Source organism: Bos mutus, chromosome 21, assembly GCF_027580195.1.
Source record: "Bos mutus isolate GX-2022 chromosome 21, NWIPB_WYAK_1.1, whole genome shotgun sequence".
Taxonomy (NCBI): Eukaryota; Metazoa; Chordata; class Mammalia; order Artiodactyla; family Bovidae; genus Bos; species Bos mutus.
The window spans coordinates 4,603,465-4,622,790 of record NC_091637.1 but is presented as its reverse complement, the minus strand read 5'-3'; the positions used below and the strand labels follow the sequence as shown (position 1 = coordinate 4,622,790).

General features: G+C 44.4%; 1 protein-coding gene across 1 annotated transcript in view; it reads right to left on the bottom strand.

Annotated features, from left to right (window-relative positions):
* Positions 1–18,996, bottom strand: part of CHSY1 (chondroitin sulfate synthase 1) — a 90,109-nt gene extending 71,113 nt beyond the window's left edge. The window contains exons 1-2 of the mRNA XM_070357917.1: positions 18,381–18,996; positions 2,443–2,938 (exon numbers count right to left, since the gene is read on the bottom strand). Coding sequence (XP_070214018.1) covers positions 2,443–2,938; positions 18,381–18,703 — 819 coding nt within the window. The 5' untranslated portion in view covers positions 18,704–18,996. The remainder of the gene's footprint in view (positions 1–2,442; positions 2,939–18,380) is intronic.
* Positions 18,997–19,326: the final 330 nt, after the last annotated feature.

The window sequence follows — 19,326 nt, the reverse complement described above, 5'->3', positions numbered from 1 at the left end:
CCAAGGAAGGGAAGAACTTCTTAAGACATAAAAAAAAGCACAAACCACACAGAGAAAGAATGATGAATTAGACTACACTTAAATTCATAACTTGCATATATTAGAAATCCCATATTTACAGTGAAAAGACAAGCTTCACTGCAGTAAAAGACTGCTGCTGTCGTTCAGCTGCTCAGTCAGGTCCGACTCTTTGGACCCCATGGACTGTGGCCCGCCAGGCTCCTCTGTCCGTGGGATTTCCCAGGCAAGGATACTGGAGCGGGTTGCTGTTTCCTCCTCCAGGGGATCTTTCCAACCCAGGGATCTAAGGCAAGTTTCCTGCACTGGCAGGTAGATTCCCTACCTCTGAGCCTCTGGGGAAGGCCCAGGTAAAAGATATTCTCCCACAGAAGGAAAGTCATCTGGTATAAGTCTTGTGGAGGCCAAGCCAGCAGTATCTAGAAAAAACTGTCATCAGGCTTTAGAGAAATGCAGAGGAGTGGGGCCTGCATCCAAGGTGACTCAGGAGCTCCTGGGCAGGGACACGGTCACACAAGCAGTGACGGGTCACACAAGCAGTGAAGGGAGCTTCCTCCCCAACCAGGCCCTTTTTTTAATAAGGTCATTTACCAGACCCATGAAGTCTAACCAGCAGTTCCAAGTATACAGATGGGATGATTCCAGCACCCTCACTTCAGGCCTTACAAAACTTTGGCGCTCACATCGTGAAAAGAAAAATAGCCCCTCAAACTGGCTCCCAAGTCCTACAACCTCAGGATAATACTTCCTCCCTCTATCTCGGCATTAATGTTAGGTCTAAGTTCTTGATAACTCAGTCCACTGAGCGTTGGTGCCTACCTAGCAGCGTGTAAGGTCTAACAGTGCGACAACACTGAGACGGGCTTGCTTAACAGGCGGTGTTAGCGGTCAAGAACCCGCCCACCAACGCAGGAGACAGTTCAATGCCTGCGCTGGGAAGGTCCCCTGGAGGAGGGCATAGCAACCCACTCTGGTACTCTTGCCTGGAGAACCTCATGAAGAGAGGAGCCTGGTGCACTACAGCCCGTAGGGTCGCAGAGAGTCACACAGGACGGGAGTGACTTGGCACGCACCTCAAAGGCGGGCCTATCCTCGACATTTCTAGCAAGGAGGCTAGCGCCTCAGCGTTCAGGGGCAGTATAAACCACTCCAAAACACAGAGGGCATTACACATTTTAAACATGATGAAACATGTTCAAGTTAAAACTACTTAATTAAGCATGAGGAAAATGCAAGAATACAGTAGCTGTATTTTGTTTAAAACTCCACGAAATTCCCAAATAGCTTTCCTAGCAGCAAAAATCTGTGAAAACAGAACCTCCCCTCAATCCAGGGAGCAAGAGCTGGTGGATGGAGGGGCACGGGAAGAGACAGAGATGACAGGGTTCACTCAGATGGCATTCTGATTCAAAAGGCATCTTTTGTATTTGGAAACTGCAGGAAGGCTGCTGCCTGTATACTTGAAAGTGTCCACTTAGCTAAAAGTTCAAACAAAAGAAACAGTATGATTAGGAGACATTTCAAAAGAAGTCCAGGGAAAAGACAAGTACAGGCAAGAACACCATTTCTTCACATAAGCACTTTAGAAAATTAACTCTGAAGACAGGCTAACAGTTTACATCTGAAGCTGCGTTTCTTTTTCTTGGGCAAAGGTCTAGCAATCCCCTCTGTGCCTCACAACTATCAGTAGTTTATCCATCTAAACACAACACAACCTAAATAATTTTTTCCATTCTGACTAATATCACATCCTGCAACTGCAGGCAAGAGGTGAACATCTGCCAATAAACACAGAAAAGTCAAAAGCTAACTCATATTCTCCAGAACTATTAAAAAGAAAACATCTCCAAGTAGGTTTCCTTCAAAAAATTGCACTTATGTATCAATATAACTCATAAACTGCCTATTCTGAAAGGAAAACTGTATTGCAAACTTCCAGATCTTAGTAACTGTAAGAAAGTCAAGGTTTAAAATAAATGCAAACCCAAATACTGTCGGTTGTTTTACATTATTACTCATTTTATGAATTCAAAACATGTAAGTCTCTAAACTATGCGGTCAGCATGACCAGATGAGAGGCGTCAGGCCTTTGGAAGAAAAAGGCCACTCTTGCAAATCACATCTGCAGAATCAGAAGTCAGAGTAAATGAATCTTCGGGAAAATCATGAAAGTATCACCGTGACCTGTATTAACCCTTTTCTTTGGGTCCCAAACGCCATCATTAACTAAAATTTCAGGACCAGAGTACGAAGGAAAATTTAAAAGCTAAGAGAAAAGGTAATGAGAGAGAACTCAAAAGAACTAAGGTAAAAATATATAATAACTTAGTACCAATTGTTAAGCGTTAAGAAGGACATTATCACGGTTTCCTATGGTGGTCCAGAACTAACGACAAAATCAACAGCTTTTCTTCTTTTTCTTACCTCGTAAGACCAGACGCACTGCACCCCCGCAAACCTTCGGACGCACCTTCCCACCTCGACGTCCTCGTGGGTCGTATACATTTCCCGGAGGCACTTGCCGATGTGTGGGACCATTCTCCGGAGAACTTCCCGGCTCATGATCACACCAGGCCCCCCCATACAGAAGTTCTCGCCAGGTTCCAGAGCAAGCTTCCCCATTTCTTCCGTGGTGCCCAGTCCCGTCTGCCCAAGAAAGAGGGGTTCACTGCTGTTCAAACTCCTCAGAAAACTCTCCAGACGGTCTCCTTTGATGTAAACATCATCATCTGCTCTCATAAACCATTCGTATTTGTCCAAGTAGTGGTCATGCATGTACTTGAGCATCATGAAAGACTTCTTCTGGGGTGGGTAGGAGTCATCCACGCCCCGCAGTGGTACTACTGGGATCGAGATCGACGTGTCTGAACCCTCACTAGAGAAGAATTCAACTTTCCCAGGAATTGTCTTGGACCACGTCCTGGAATTAAAGTAAACATCAGTGAGAGAACAGTTCATTCCAAGCTTCCCATTTCTATAAATTCCCATATCGACTCATGTTGAATCACTGTACATTCAAAAGGATGATAAAAAGCTACTTGATATGCTTGCTTCTCCTTAACAGAAGCCCACACTACCGGGTACTGCAAAGTTCTAACTTGTTTTCAAAGGAATCCCAACGAAAAAGAATGATGAATATTAAAATATTTCCCAGATAACTATGTTTTGGCTAAGGCTGGAAAATCGAAGTCTAGATATTCAGGTTAATTTTCTGATACTACCGACTCCCCACCTATAAAACCCTCTGCTCTATAAAACAAAAGATTAAAAAATAAAATTGTTCATTCAACACATTTTCTTGGAACGCTCATCAAATGCCAACTATGTGCTAGGCCACAGGGATGCAGTGGTGAGCAAAACACAGATCCTCCAGCTGAAGTGCATCTCTCTCCAAGCAGAAGGATGCGAACCAGAGCGGAGGAGGGACTGCTTCCCTCGTGGCAGGGGAACATCAAGGGTGCAGCAGACCCAGGGGCAGGGGCAGTCTTGGGGGAGAGCAGGGGAAGAGTGCAGGGCCTGACAGCCCCCCAGCGAGGGGGCCTTTATGCTTTAAAACAGCAGGAAGCCGCTGGAGTCAAGGTGAAGGGCCCTGAGCTCTGGAACACATGCCTTTCATAGGAAACTGCTCATTCCCTGCCAGAGGAAACATTAGGGGTCAATTAAGAGAAAACAGTGACGAATTCTGCTGCCAAACAACAGATTTAAGGCCATCAGATTACATTTTTCCTTATGCTTTCTTTATGCTACATATTAAGAGTTGAAGTAGTCTAGCTACAAAAATACATTTATATACAAACGACTTCTAGAAAAAACATCATAGAGAATAAATGAAACCGTACATTTAGCCTTAATACAGTCAAAAAGCCTACTTTCCAAATGATGTTCTTTCCAATATAGTCTTATTGTAGGTAACTGTTACAATTATATTTATTATAGTGAAAAACAACTGAAAGATCAACGAAAAACATTTATGCTCTCTGTAGGCTCAGATAATGGTTAGCATTTTTAGCAATAAAATATTTTTAAATTAGCATATGTACATTGGTTTTTAAACATAGTGATATGCACACTTAAAAGACCACAGTATAGCATAAACATAACTTTCATATGCAGTGGGAAGAAAAAAAAAAATTGTGTGCCTTGCATTCTTGTGATACTTGTTTTTCTGCAGCAGCTACAAATTTCCAGTGTTAACTATGAGATATGCCTATACTGCCAGTTGTAATCACATAATGCCAGCCACTGTAAAATGCATCTTCACTTCAGAGATGCTAAAATGTGAAAACAATGCCCATCTTAGAATGTATATAGTATAGTAGTTGTAACAAGTGCTAAGTCGCGTCAGCTGTGTCCAACTCTTTGCAACCCTATGGACTGCAGCCCACCAGATTCTCCAGGAAAGAATACTGGAGTGGGTTGCCATGCCCTCCTCCAGGGGATCTTTCCAACCCAGGGATCGAATTTGCACCTCTTCTGTCTCCTGCACTGGCATGTTCTTTACCACTAGCGCCACCTGATCGTGCTTTTCCCTTAATGCCTATGGATTTAAAATGGACCTATAGGTCTTACGCCAGTTATAGAACCCTTAACAAAGAATTTGGCATAAATGAAACCTGACTGGACTATAGAAAATATACCAGGTTACTACATTTTTACAAATGATATGCTCCTGAAAAGTATGCAAACATAGCAGGAATGAGGAAATTAATTTAAAGAGAAATCAACCCTCTCATAAAGAAAAAGCCCATTTTAAAATGGGAATGAGCCCCAATCTACACAAAATATAACTCATATATCAGTCCCTGGCATGTAATAGTGTTCAGTAAACACTGCTCAGCCGTGTGAAGTAAGTGACTGAAAGATACCTTTGTACATGTGTGGGCATGCTAAAGGGAAGAAACCATTTGTTTCTTATCTTTGAAAAATTTCCAAGAGAGCCACATTAATATTCCTATGTGCACAAAGAAACCAATTTTATCAAAACACAACCAGAATACAATTATTAAGAGGTAAAATCCACATGATACTTGAGTTGAAATATACTACCATTCATGCTACTTCTGAAATGCAATTTAAAGCTAAATAGTCTGTAGTATCTCACAGCTGATTTTAAAAGGGTAATGAATAAAATCAATTTAGCTTTAGCTTCCACCCAAATGCTTCTGTGATTAACAACACAGACCAAGTTCAAAGTAGTACTAAAGTAGTCAATTCCACAAGCCATTAAAATACTAAAGCATCATGGGATTATCTGGAATACAGGGGCTGTAAGACAACGTCCACCTCCACAGGAAAAACCTGTTCTCGAGACACAATATGGTGTGTGACGGCTAAAAGCGTGGACTCAGGATTCAGGCTGCTGGGATGAAAATCCTGCCTTCACTTTGGGCAAAATATTCTGTGGCTCACTATCCTTATCTGTGAACCGGAGATAATAAAAAATATCTGCTTTGTAGGGTTGGGGTGAGGGTTAAGTGGATTATTATACCTAAAAACGCCAGCCTGGCGTGAGATAAGCAAGTATGCAGGTGTGACTCATTAGGGAAGACAAGAGTTTGCAAATAAAATAAGGTACTGAAATAAAAATGAGAGAGAGAGGAAACTGTGGGCTGAATTTAGAATAGTCGGTCTCAAGATTACACCCCAAAGTGAAAGCAGGGAGATGAATGCTGCTTCTCTTGTTTCTGGCTAAAAACCGGACACTGAAGCTATAGGACAAGTTCTATCATATTATGAACCTCAAGACAACATCAGGGTGCAAGTCTAAAAAGACTAAACTTTAAAAGCGCTCTCACTTAAAACACCGCAATCCTTCATACTAAACAGAATAAAAACCCATTTGGTCTGGCTCTGCTTCCCATGGCTGCCCCACAGAGAATACAGAGATGGAAGCCCTAGCGGCACAACCATCAGTGAAGTGATTAACACTTGAACTGTAACCTGAAATGGCGTTAATGTGTCCAGGAAGAGCAAGCAATTAATTTTAAAAACAGACAATCTAACTTCAAACCATCTTTGAAAGCCTCTCTGCAGTTTAAGGTAACACCAACCATTATTATCTTTTCCTCAGGTAACCCATGGAATCTCATGCTGCCCTTTTGCTTAGATGGCTGGTGATTTGAGGGAAATCTCTCAATATGGAGTTGTTGTAAATCCTTTAATCTCGATAAATTACGATCTTTTAACTTAGGATACCTTTAGCTTAACTAGCTCCATAAAGTTAAAGAGTTCTGGAACACAAATCATGATTCATCACCCTCGGGGAACCAAGGTGAGGGCATCCATAATTCCAAAGAAATGAAGAAAATGCTACTGAAGAAGCAAACTGCCCTCCCCTTTCTGAGACAGAAACAGGTTAGCATCCTTAATTTTCATAAGCAAACATCAACTTTGCCATCAACACATTTGTAACTGAGGGGAAAGAGCTCCTACTTAATTCAAACCACAGAACATCTGAATGGGTCCCTGCCAGAAAGCTCACTTTCCAATGAGCTGATAACCAACTCTTGCTAAAGCAGACAAGATAACTGAAATCTGCGAATGCCAAGCCAATAATCCTCCTTTCCTCCAGGCTTCTAAACCCTACCCCTATACCGAGTTAAATCACAGTGAGGTCACGCAGCTGCACAACATTAGCTTCGCTGAGGAATGCCTTTGCTGAATTGGGATTTAATAACAGTTTCCATCTCTATTTATGTCACTTTAAGAAAAACTACATAAAATACATTTCTGTACAAAACCACATCTACAGCATGAGTACTGTCCTGGGTACACATTCATGTAGCTAAGTTTAAAAGCAAGCAATAGAATACTTGTGATATGGAGTAACAGGGGAACAAAAGTACACACACAAAGTAAAATAATGAACAACTCTACCCCAAAGTGTTTACAATAGTTATTTTTGGATAGAGGATCAGAAGGGATTTACTTTTCTTCATGTTTTCTACAACAAATACAGTTACAGAAAAAAAATTTTAAGTCCAAGGGAAAGCTTCAAACTAAAAAGCATCCAAAGAAATAGAACTTGACATGAGATAATTTTACTTGTGTGATACTTTTTACTCTATTTAATGGGAAAAAAACTAAGAGAAAAATGGAGTAAGATTGAGTACTTTCACATTTTCTAGGCTTTAAAAGTTATATTAAGTTTTATAAATAAGTGGAGATTTTCTGTGAGTTGCCCCGAATCATTATTACATATGTGGTTTGATGGTTACAGTGTAAGTTTGAAAGGACTCATGATCAAATCACTTTGTAATTTCTAGTCAAGGAAGGAAGGGAGAATACAGTTTTCCCCTACGAATTGATAGGTTTGTTTGTTTGTTTAGTCCCTCAGTCATGTCCGATTCTTTGCAACCCCATGGACTGCAGCATGCCAGGCTTCCCTGTCCTTCACTCTCTCCCTGAGTTTGCTCAAATTCATGTTCACTGAGTCAGTGATGCCATCCAACCATCTCACCCTCTGTAGTCCCTAGCATCAAAGTCTTCTCCAACGAGCTGGCTTTTTGCATGAGGTGGGCAAAGTATTGGAGCTTCAGCATCAGTCCATCCTTCCAATGAATATTCAGGGTTGATTTCCTTTAGGATGGACTGGTTGGAGCTCCTTGAGAGTCCAAGGGACTCTCAAAGAGTCTTCTCCAATACCACAGTTCAAAAGCATCAGTTCTTCAGCGCTCAGCCTTCTTTATGGTCCAACTCTCACATCCATACATGACTACTGGAAAATCCATAGCTCTGACTAGATGGACCTTTGTTAGCAAAGTGATACCTCTGCTTTTTAATGCTGTTTGTCTAGGTTGGTCATGGCTTGTCTTCTAAGAAGCAAGAGTCTTTTAATTTCATGGCTGGAGTCACCATCCAGTGATTTTGGAGCCCAAGAAAATAAAGTCTGTCACTGTTTCCATCATTTCCCCATCTATTTGCCATGAAGTGATGGGACCAGATGCCATGATCTTAGTTTTCTGAATGTTGAGTTTTAAGCCAGCTTTTTGCTCTCCTCTCACTTTCATCAAGAGGCTCTTCAATTCCTCTTCACTTTCTGCCATAAAGGTGGTGTCATGCGCATATCTGAGGTTATTGATATTTCTCCCAGCAATTTTGATTCCAGGTTGTGATTCATCTAGCTTGGCATTTCACATGATGCACTCTGCACAGAAGTTAAACAAGCAGGGTGACAATATACAGCCTTGACGTACTCCTTTCACGATTTTGAAGCAGCTTGTTATTCCATGCCTGGTTCTAACTGTTGCTTCTTGATCTGCATACAGGTTTCGCAGGAGGCAGGTAAGGTATTCTAATCGAGGAAGCAGAAGCAGATGTTTTTCTGGAATTCTCTTGCTTTTTCTGTGATCCAACAGATGTTGGCAATTTGATCTCTGGTTCCTCTGCCTTTTCTAAATCCAGCTTGGACATCTGGAAGTTCTCAGTTCATATACTGCTGAAGCCTAGCTTAAGGATTTTTGAGCATTACCTTGCTAGTACGTGAAATAAGTGCAACTGTGAAGTAGTTTGAACATTCTCTGGCATTGCCCTTCTTTGGAACTAGAATGAAAACTGATCTTTTCCAGTCCTGTGGCCCCTGCTGAGTTTCCCAAATTTGCTGGCATGCTGAGTACAGCACTTTAACCGCATCATCTTTCAGGATTTGAAACAGTTCAGCTGAAATTTCATCACCTCCACTAGTTTTCTGTTTGTAGTAATGCTTCCTAAAGCCCACTTGACTTCACACTCCAGGATGTTTGGCTCCTGTAATTATGCTTGTGTAATTAAATGTACACATTTATATTCTTCCCTATTACAGAAAGGATTTAAGACAACTTAACCAAAATGCATACAAGATGAAAAGAATAATCAAGAAAATTAGGCAAAAGAAAAACAAAAGTAGGAAAGTTGGAGCAAGGCATGAAGGTGGTACCTGTAGCAGAGAGGACAAAATCAGGGTCAGGGCTGCCTGCCCACCTCAGTACCGGACCATGATTACCCAGTGAGCTCAAGGGGCGAGACCTTATCAGTTGTCACACGTCCTCTATGTCTGCTAACACGGCGCCAAATTTAGTTGTAAGCCTTTCAGCAGGCAACCAAGAGGAGTCACAAGACTGGGCCCCACTGTTCAGGGTCAAGTGAGATAATGGTTCTAGATACTAAGACCCCAAGGAAGTTTCTCCCCTGTGTCTACGGCAAAGAAATGGAGCAAAGGAACAGAGCACCCTTACAGGAGGCACAACGCGATGGAGCAGCAGCCTTAGTTCAACCTCCCAAGAGAGTCCACAAAGGACAGTTCTAGACTGCCAGTCAGAGCAGACAGGGGCCTGGAGAACAAGGAGGGCTTCCCAGGCAGGCTACCCAGTGAGGACTCACAGCCTCTCCTGGAACTGAAGGAATGTCCCTGGCAGGAGACCACAAGCCTATTCAGCCCATTACCTCCAGGAGCACTGCAGTCAGAGTACTGAGCTGCAGCTTCCCTCTTCTATGCATGTGGTTTCCGGGTATGTGGCTTCCTATTTTTAAATGTTTAACTGCCTCGCTGCTATGACCGTATGACATGAGCAATCTCAAAGTCTTTTTGGAAGCGGGTGGGGAAGTATATAACAGGGATCACAAATGTTGGGAAAATTTTTTAAAGGAAAAATCAAATTAGACCACTGACCATTAATCCTGAAAACCAGACTTAAGCTAAAAGCAAACATTAAAGAGCTCCCCCACTCAATAAAGCTGTTGGAGGGTGGGTGACAGCTTCCCACCTCAACAATAGCCTGGGCAGAAGCCCAGGAGGCAGCACCACGGTATTAAGAGCAATCTGCCCTTTGAGCCTAGGTTCACAGCAAACAACAGAAACACTTACCAACAGAGACCACAAATACGCCATCCATGAAACACAAGAATTAAAATTTGGAGTGTTAATAGCAGAAGATAAATTCTGATCCTGTGGTCCATTTCCAAGCTTCAAGTCTTAGCTACTTTTAGAAAGCTATAAGTTTATATTTTGCTGCTTACACTTAAAAAGGGTAAACACACAACTAATTCTTAACCATGCATAAACAAAATTAAGTTTTCAAATGTAATTTTAAGGAAAAAAAAAAAAATCAGTGTTGTTTGAAACTACCCTGAACCCACAGCCAACTCCTGTGAAGCCAGTCGTCGTCTTCTGCTGGAGTGCTCCCTGGCATCAAGCCTGCCTCACAATCATCAACAACGCAACAGTTACGGCGTAAGGGGCAGTGCATGCTGAGGGCATCAGACACTCGACCTTACAACAACGCCACGAGATGCGAGAGGTACTGAGACCCACATTTTACAGAGGAGACTCAGGCTCAGAGCCAGGTAAGTAAGTTGCCCAAGATCACACAGCTAAAAACGTGGAAGCCAGGCCACCAGTGAGGTCTGACTCTAACACGTTCGCTGCCTTGCTCATCTCACACTGCTCTCCCAGGTCATCACTCACACTTCTGCAGTCCCTCCTCCTCTGCTGTGTGCGTGTGCTTAGTCGCTCAGTCGGGTCCAACTTTTTGCGACCCCATGGACTGCAGTTCGCCAGACTCTTCGGTCCATGGGGATTCTCCAGGCAAGAATACTAGAGTGGGTTGCCATGTCCTTCTCCAGGGGATCTTCCCAACCCAGGGATTGAACCCAGGTCTCCAGCATTGCAGGCAGATTCCTTACCATCTGAGCCACCAGGGAAGCCCCAGCTGAGAAAACAGGCATCACAGATAGGGAGAAGCAGCCTTATACCCGTTTCAGTCACTGCCTGCCATGTTATCTGTCTGCCTGGCTAAGACCTGCCCATCGAAGGATACCTTCGTAGTTTGGGCTGATTTCAAATGCCAGAAGACTTCATTCAAAACTAACTTCCTGAAACTTTCATTCTGTCTTTGGGTCCCTCTGTCACTCCAAATCCTGCCCAATTATTTTCTAGTATTAGGTTGCATCTAGGTTCAATTACAAAGCAATCATTTTAATGGCATTAATAGCTACATTTTCAATCATCCTCAGGCTTTGCAAGCCCAGAGTTGACATCAAATCAGAGCAGACCACCTCATTTTTAATCATCCACAGAAAAATACTTAACTACAGAACAAATATAGTAGCCACGAACGCTTCAGTTCATGACAATTAAGGTGAGGTGAACAGTTTCACTACCTTGTTCTAAAAAGATTTATTTATCGTTTGGTTGTGGAGGGTCTTTGTTGCTACACACAGGTTTCCTCCAGCTGTGGCAAGCAGGGGCGGCTCTCTGTCGCGGGGCACAGGCTTCTCACCGCCGTGGCTTCCACTGCGGAGGCTCGGGCTCAGGTGCTCCATGGTATGGAGGATCTTTCCAGAACAGGGATCAAACCGGTGTCCCCTGCGTTGTAAAGCGGATGCTTTACCACTGGACCACCAGCGAAGCCCCAGTTCCGCTTCTTTTACATCATAACTAAGTTTCTCATTCCTTCAATTTCATCCAGAACCAGAAGACGGAGGAAGAGAATACTATGAATACACAAAAGCCCTCACATTAAAAATGCTGTCACCTGACTCTCCTCAGTATCATCTGGAAGTGTACAGATACAGTAACTGATGACATACAGTTATAGTAACTCCACATAAACGTGTTATCCCTACATTTGGGGGCAGGAATGATTGTCATTTACTGAAACAAGAATGGCCCTGACTTCAAGCCCCAGCCAACATGCCCCCTGTGCCCAGCAGTCCTGCAGGTACCAGCAATTAACACACTCAAAACTGCATTCATACTTCCTCCCAAGAGCTGTCACCTCTCTGTTTTTTAAAAACTTGTAGTTATGTAGCTTCACTATAAAATAAGTTCTCACTGCAGAAAAACTCAAAAATACAGAAAGTGCCAAGAATATGAAAAATCATTCAGCATCACGGTATGTATATCTTTTATACTTTCTTTTCTATATCACAGAAAAAGAAACATTTCATTTGTTTTTAAAAATGGTCTCATACTTGGCATACAGTTTTAAAACCTACTCTCATTTAGATATATTATGAACTTTTCTTCATTCCAATAAACATATTTCAGCCACAGTATTTTTAAAGATTAGAGAAGCAGATCACAAAATGGACAAACTAGAGAAATCAATCATGGTCCATAGTTCCTAATGCAGGACACCAAAGTTTCGTGTAATTCCCACTTCATAGAATACATACTTGAGCACATTTTTAAATTCCCTCGGAAGCATCCCTAGTAGAATTGCTAGGTCTCAGCTCCCAGTCCCATGAACTGTTCTTTCTCATCATCCCTTCACTACCTCCTGCTATTTCAAGTTTCCAGGAACCTGTTGTCTGCCCCAGAAACTCCAGCTCATCCTTCAAGACTATGCAAGGGAAGAGGGGTAAGACGAGGGAGACCTTCCTCAATCCCCTTCGTAAGTCAATGCAGACCTCTCTCTTCTGCACCCACACAGTAACAAGTCCAGGCACCTTGCGAGCCCTATCATTCAGTGGTAGCATTTGCTTGCTTCCTTCCCTAGACAATTAATTCCACAAGAATGGAATTATTAATCTACTTTCAAAAACTGCAGCTTAACTAACGAATGGGGAAAAATGAAATTGCCAATGCAACAAAAACACAATTGTGTATATCTTCTATTGAAAACCAAACCATCCTTGGAATATTCTGTTTGAAGACATCGAGATCTGGAACCATGATATATAACATTAAACTAATTTTCAGGACTGTAATTTTCATCAGTATTCTTATACAGGTAATTTATAATGTGAAATGGGTTGTGCCCCCAAAAGTTCACTTACATGTTAATTATTTTGACTATAGAAGGCTTTCAGTAATTTTTTGCCAAATTGACTTCTGAGAAAGCAAGCACTACTCTAAACTGTTTCAAGATAAACATGGTTTACAGCATTCAAAAAAGAAGGAACTCTGAGATCTGCTCATGGAGACTGGTAAAAGGAACAGTCTGCCTTCATTTAAAACATTAGGAAGAGGCCATTAATTGATAAAACATCTTGCAATAAGATTCTTGTATCTAAAGCTAGTGTTTCTCGATCTTTCTTCCCATAATTCCCTATAAACGGACGCTAATATTTAAGAGCGCCCTTTATCACTCTTGGGGCAAAGAAGGGAAACCAGCCACCTCTCTATTCTGAGAAAAAGAACAAATCAGTTCCCCATGTTCAGCTCAGGGGAAGCAAGAGTCAGGATAAACAGATAGTGTTGTATTAGTTTAGTGTTCAGGGCATAAAAATGGACTGAATCTAAATACAATTTTTTTTAAATCAAACCATTAATTAAAAAAAAAAATCCAAAGCACACCAAAACTCTCTCAGCAAGAACAGGTAAGTGTAGCCAAGTAATGTTTGAAACAGAAGAGTAACAAAGGGGACTTGTCTACCGGATATTAAAATATTATTCAATCTTCAATAATTTCAGTGGGTGGTACTGGAACAAGAACAGACAGAAAGATCAATGAAACAAAACAGGAAGTCCAAAAACATACCCAAGAATCTTGAGTATGATGAAGATGGCATTTCAAATTGGTAGGGAAATGGGAGCTTATTTAACAGGTGGTGCTGAGACAATGTATCCTTTGGAGTGAAAATGATGGTGAGATGATTTGTACCCCTTCTAAAATGAGAAAAATGTTCCTTAAAAAAAATCTTGGGACTTCACTGGTTGTCCACCAGTTAAGACTGCACGCTTCCAATGCAGGGGGAGTAGCTGTGATCCCTGATTGGGGAACTAAGATCCCACAAGCTGAGAAGCACGGTCAAAAAAAAAAAAAAACTCTCTCCAGGGCAATAAACTTTCTGCGCTTCCTGAAAGGAAGAGACTGAACGACATGAACATCTAACTTCGGCATATCAAATGATGTAACGAAGAAAAACATGGAAAAAAAAATTGCATCTAGTAACAGTAAAACATAATGAACCCAGCCGGAGACTCCAATGAACTATCACTAACCAGCACACTAAATTACTTTAGAAGAATCACAGAACCATTTTAAAGTGAAATTACCTAGAATACAAATACTTTGCAGATGAGTGAAAGAAAAAAAAAATCTTACATATTGACTTGTAGAACACCACGCTATCCAGAACCCTAAGGGAATTTTACTTTAAGACAGCTTCAGAGTTCCAACACTGTAATCACTTCAGATATAAACCTGTTCTCAATTCCTTTTAAAATTCATTATATTTATAAAACTAAGGATACATCCACCTGCTCCTGTACAAAACCAGATTTCTGCTGACTTAACCTCCTTCCCCCTAAATTCATTCCTCCTTTAGTTTTCCCCATCTCAATAAATGACACCGCCACCCACCCTTTCTTTCAAGGCAAAATCCTAGAAATTATCCTGAATTTCTCTCTGCTTCACGGCCTCTAAAGCATTTTGTCAACACGTCCCCAACTTTGGCTCCTGCATATATCGTTGGGCCATGCTCCTCTCTCCATCCCAACCATCTTCACCTAGACCACCTAATAGCTCCTTGCTCCCCCACAACCTATTCACACAATAGCATGAATTAACTTTTCAGAATATAATGCAAGCCCCTCCCTTTCCCATCTAAACCATCCAAGTGAAAGCCGCTCAGTTGTGTCCTGCTCTTTAGAACCCCATGGACCATAGAGTCCGTGGAATTCTCTAGGCCAGAATACTGGAGCGGGTAGCTTTTCCCTCCTCCAGGGCATCTTCCCAACCCAGGAATTGAACCCACACTCCCGCATTGCAGGCAGATTCTTTACCAGCTGAGCCGCAAGGGATGCTCAAGAATACTGGAGTGGGTAGCCTATCCCTTCTCCAGTAGATCTTCCCGACCCAGGAATCGAACCAGGGTCTCCTGCATTGCAGGCAGATTCCCTACCAACGGAGCTATCAGGGAAGCCCAAAACCTCCAAAGGCTTTCTAATTCACTTAGAGTAAAATTCCATGACACCAGACACACATCTTCTTTCTTTTATTGATCTTCTTCAAGTTTCAAACTGATTTCTGTCTTATAATTTACCAGCTCTTCCCTCTGCCAAGCACACTCATCAATGACATTCCCAGATCTCAGCCCAAACACCACATTCTCGGAGATGTTCCCCAAACATCTAACAGAGAGAGGACATCCCCTCACCCTGCCTTTACCCTGCTCTATTTGTTCCACAGTACCATCACTAGCTGAAGCCCTCTTTTTAAGTATCTGTCCCTCTCACTAGAGCAGAAGCTCCATGAGAACAAGCATCTTCACTTTTGTGCTTCCAAACATTCAGAGTCCAGGCCCAAGGCACCATGCACATTATTTGTTGAACAAAGGGATGAATCCTAAGTGTATGGGATCATTTTGATGAGCCAAGATCACTCCCGTGAACATAAGGCTATGATATCTGCTCGGAGCCTGTGAAGGAGCGCTACTGCTGGCCTGTCTGAAGATTACACTCTGAGTTTTGCTTCGCCTGCTTTCAGCTGTCGCTGTACTGCTAACCGGAGAAGGCGATGGCACCCCACTCCAATACTCATGCCTGGAAAATCCCATGCACGGAGGAGCCCGGTAGGCTGCAGTCCATGGGGTTGTTCAGAGTCGGACAGGACTGAGCTACTTCACTTTCACTTTTCACCTTCATGCATTGGAGAAGGAAATGGCAACCCACTCCAGTATTCTTGCCTGTGAATCCCAGGGACAGGGCAGCCTGGTGGGCTGCCGTCTGTGGGGTCGCACAGAGTCGGACACGACTGAAGCAACTTAGCAGCAGCAGCAGTAGCAGCACTGCTAACATCTATTGGTGCTCCCTCTCCTCACTGGAAGCATATGGCAGAGCTGAAGAGTTGGTAATGATGGTGCTCTCCCATCACATAAGTGTACCAACTTCAGTGCAGACAAGTGTATCTCCTTGAATTTTTCAAAGGCTTTTATAGCTCCTTTCTGAATCTCAGACAGTTAGTAGTCCCTAAATCTGAATTCTGACACTGTCAACGTCCTAGCATAAAAGTACACCATAGTGTCATCTTTCTAAAAACACTGCCATCTCCTTTGACCTATAAACCGAACAAAAATTTTACTTTAATAAACAAAAATAAAAACATTGACTTTTTTTCCTAAGGTAAAGAACGTATTCACCTTTCAGCGGAAATGTAGAACTCAGTGCCAAACTAGAGTTCTACCCTGTGCTAGAAGATTCAAGCCAACTTTTATACCGCGTGAAATTTCCAGTTTAAAAGCTGAGTGTGGACTTTTGGCCCAGGCTGCAAAGCACAGCAAAGCCATAATTATAAGTTACATCCTATAACCTCCATCCCAATTTTGGCTTTCCCCAAAAGTTCCTTAAGGCTAAAATCGTCTTGTGTCATCTCCTACAGCCAGTCTAATCACAATGTTGACAGGCTGAGGAGGAGAGGACCTTAACCAGAAAGGCTGGGTCCACCCCCAGGCTCCAACTAATGTGACTACTTAAGATCAGAGAGATACAAGAAGAAGTATGCAGGAAAGCTGACAGAATGACTGAACAGAATATACCGTTTCCTGGTAAGGGTTTTATCAAAAAGGCAGAGCTTCCACAAAGAAGGGCCAGAGGACAAATTATGTTTTTACTTTTCCCTAGCTGCCTTAAAGAAAATAAACAATGAGATAAAATCCTACATCCAAGAAAGATGAGGTAGGAGATTTGGAAAGGAGGCCAAGCATAGAGCCTCAAGCATGGGTTTGGGGAAGATCATTTCCAAGTGTTAAATAGTATCCAGTTTGCAAACCATTTTCTGAGTACTGCTGGTGTTACCAGGACCCCTTCTAGTTTGTGATTTTGTATCTATGAAAAAGTATTTGCTTGGGGGGCAGGGAGTTACATGTCCCCTATTTGAACAAACCACTTTTGGTAACTGTCCCAAACTTGTGATTTCAAAAAACTTGTCACCGAATTGGAGTCATATAGATTTACTTTAAAAACCACACTGTAAACAATGTATACAGCTCACCCTCAATTTCTGATTATATATTCCTTTTTTTTTTCCCAAAAATCAAATGCTTTTTTGATGTACACCTAAAACACTGTAAATCAACTATACTTCAAAGGAAAAAAAAAAAAAAAACCCACAAAACAACAAAAAGCACAACTCCACCTAATTCAACAGATCTGGGAGAAAAACATGATCTGCATGTTTGTTCCCAAGTCATGATCTTAGTCAAATTTATGCTACCTTTTCTAACCTTTTCAGGCACTCAGTCTCCTTCTGGCAGAACCTAGGTCATGGACTTAAACAAGATCCAGTGGAAATATACAGGAATGGGGAATCAATGCACTGAAAAGGCAGACATTCTCTCCTGCTCTCTACCTTCCTTTTCAACCCTTTACCTCCTCCTCTAGAGCAACGGAGACCCAAATATGCTTTTCTCCTCACAACATCTAATGCCTGAAAATTTAGTCCAGGACTACAGTTAAAAGCTGAAGTTATAAAGGTGATGGTTATAAATTAAGAACCAACAACAACCAGCTTGGCCTCGCTCAGTAATGACTGCTCTAAGAGTCCATTCCCAGCAGACCTCTCAGGTTGGTTTGCTCTGTGGTTGGATGAATACCAAATCTTATCTGTAGAGTAAGCGTTTCTGTACTTCACACATATAAGGTTTCCATTAAATCTCTTTACTGAATCTATTAATACATCCTTCTTCTACCTCAAATTCATTCCAATATCATCTCTCTTTCACTCTTCTAAAGATTACTTTGGCTAATCCCTTTGTTAATCCTGAACATGATTCCAGCCACTTTTCTGACTCATATGGCCAACTAGGACCCAGATACCGGATAACACACACGTCACTAAATTGGGCTAGTTAACAAATCTACCATGAGCCAAGAACTGCTTTTCCCAAAGGTTCTTTTTCCAGTCTGGTGGGGTTGAGTGTGCAGCGTGTACCCCTTCCATTTACCAGAATGGTTCCAGCAGTGAAAACTGCAAGTGGAAGGCCTCTAACCAAATTAACTTACACAGGCTCTAGTTCTGCAAGGCCAAAAGTGCAGCTTTCAGAGACTCGAATAATAACCCCGCTGCCACCACTATCACCAGCATTGTGCTGAGTTTTCCAAACACTCTTATGGGTGTTTGGAAATGTTCAGTCGTGCTTTTTCAACAAAAGAAAGGACTTGGACAAGAAAAGATGAAGCGCGGAGCACAAAGTTCGCGTGAAGACTACACCCAGAGGGGCCAAGCTGGTCCACTGGACCCCAAAGCCCCTGCTTTTGAGCGTTGCGCTCGCTATACCGCCCCTGAGCCCGCTGCCAACGCCCGGCACGCCCCGCGGGGCACAGCGGCCCCACGGAAGCCCAGCGAGCACCGGGTCTGGGAAGCAGGCAAAGACGCGCGCCGCAGGCGGGCCGCGGGGCAGCGCGCTCGGATGCTGGACGCCGCCCGGGAGCGGGGACTCACCTGAAGGCCGCCACCGCGCGGGTCTGCAGGTACTTCTGTGCAGTCATGACTCCCACGAAGAGAAAGTTCCTGTCGCGCGGGACGCCATCCTGGGCCTCGCCATGGGGCCAGAGCCGCTGCCCGCGCGCATCCCCGCGCGCCCCGCCGGCCAGGGGCACCGCGGCCGCCTGCCCGGGCCGGCAAGCCTCGGGGCTGGCGCGGCGCCGCGGGCCCGCCCGCTTCAACTCGGAGGCGCGGGGCAGCACGAGCCGCGAGGCCAGCACGAAACCCAGCACGAGCCCGAGCAGCACGCTGAGCCAGGCGCGCCGGCCGCGCACGGCCATGCCCGCGCCGCTCCGCCCGCCGGGCCGCCGCCGCCGCCGCCGCTCCGCGCGCCCTCAGCCCGCCCGCCGAGGCCAGCCCGCCCTACGCGGCCCCCGCCCGGGCAGCGCCGCGGCTGCGGCGGGCCCGCCGTGCCCATCGCGGAGCGCGGGCCGTCCGCAGGCCCCGCGCCGGCGCTCGGTCCCCGCTCGCGCGCCCCCGCCTTCAGGGGCGCAGCATGCTCGGCGCGCGCCGGCCGCGGCTCCCCGGCCGCGCCCCGCGCCCCGCGCCCCCCGGCCGGCTCGGCTCCCCGCGCGGCGCCCCCCGGGCGCTCGGCTCCGCTGGCGCTGCGCGCGGCGCGCTGATGTCCGTGGCCGGCGCCGGCGCGGCCGCTGCTCATCGTCCGGCTCCGCGCGCCATCGCCGCACGTCACGCACGGCGCGCAGGGGGCGGTGCGCTGTGGCCCCGCTCGGGATCCGTCCGCGCCGCGCGATTGGCGCAGCAGTGAATGGGGGGCGGTTCACGTGGCGAAAGTTTGCCCAAAAAAGAAAGCCCAGCTCGGGGCCCCGCCCTCGCGGTCTGCGGCGGCCCCGGGCGGAGGGGGCGTGGGTCGGGCTCGGCGCCGCCTGGGGCTGGGAGCAAGGCG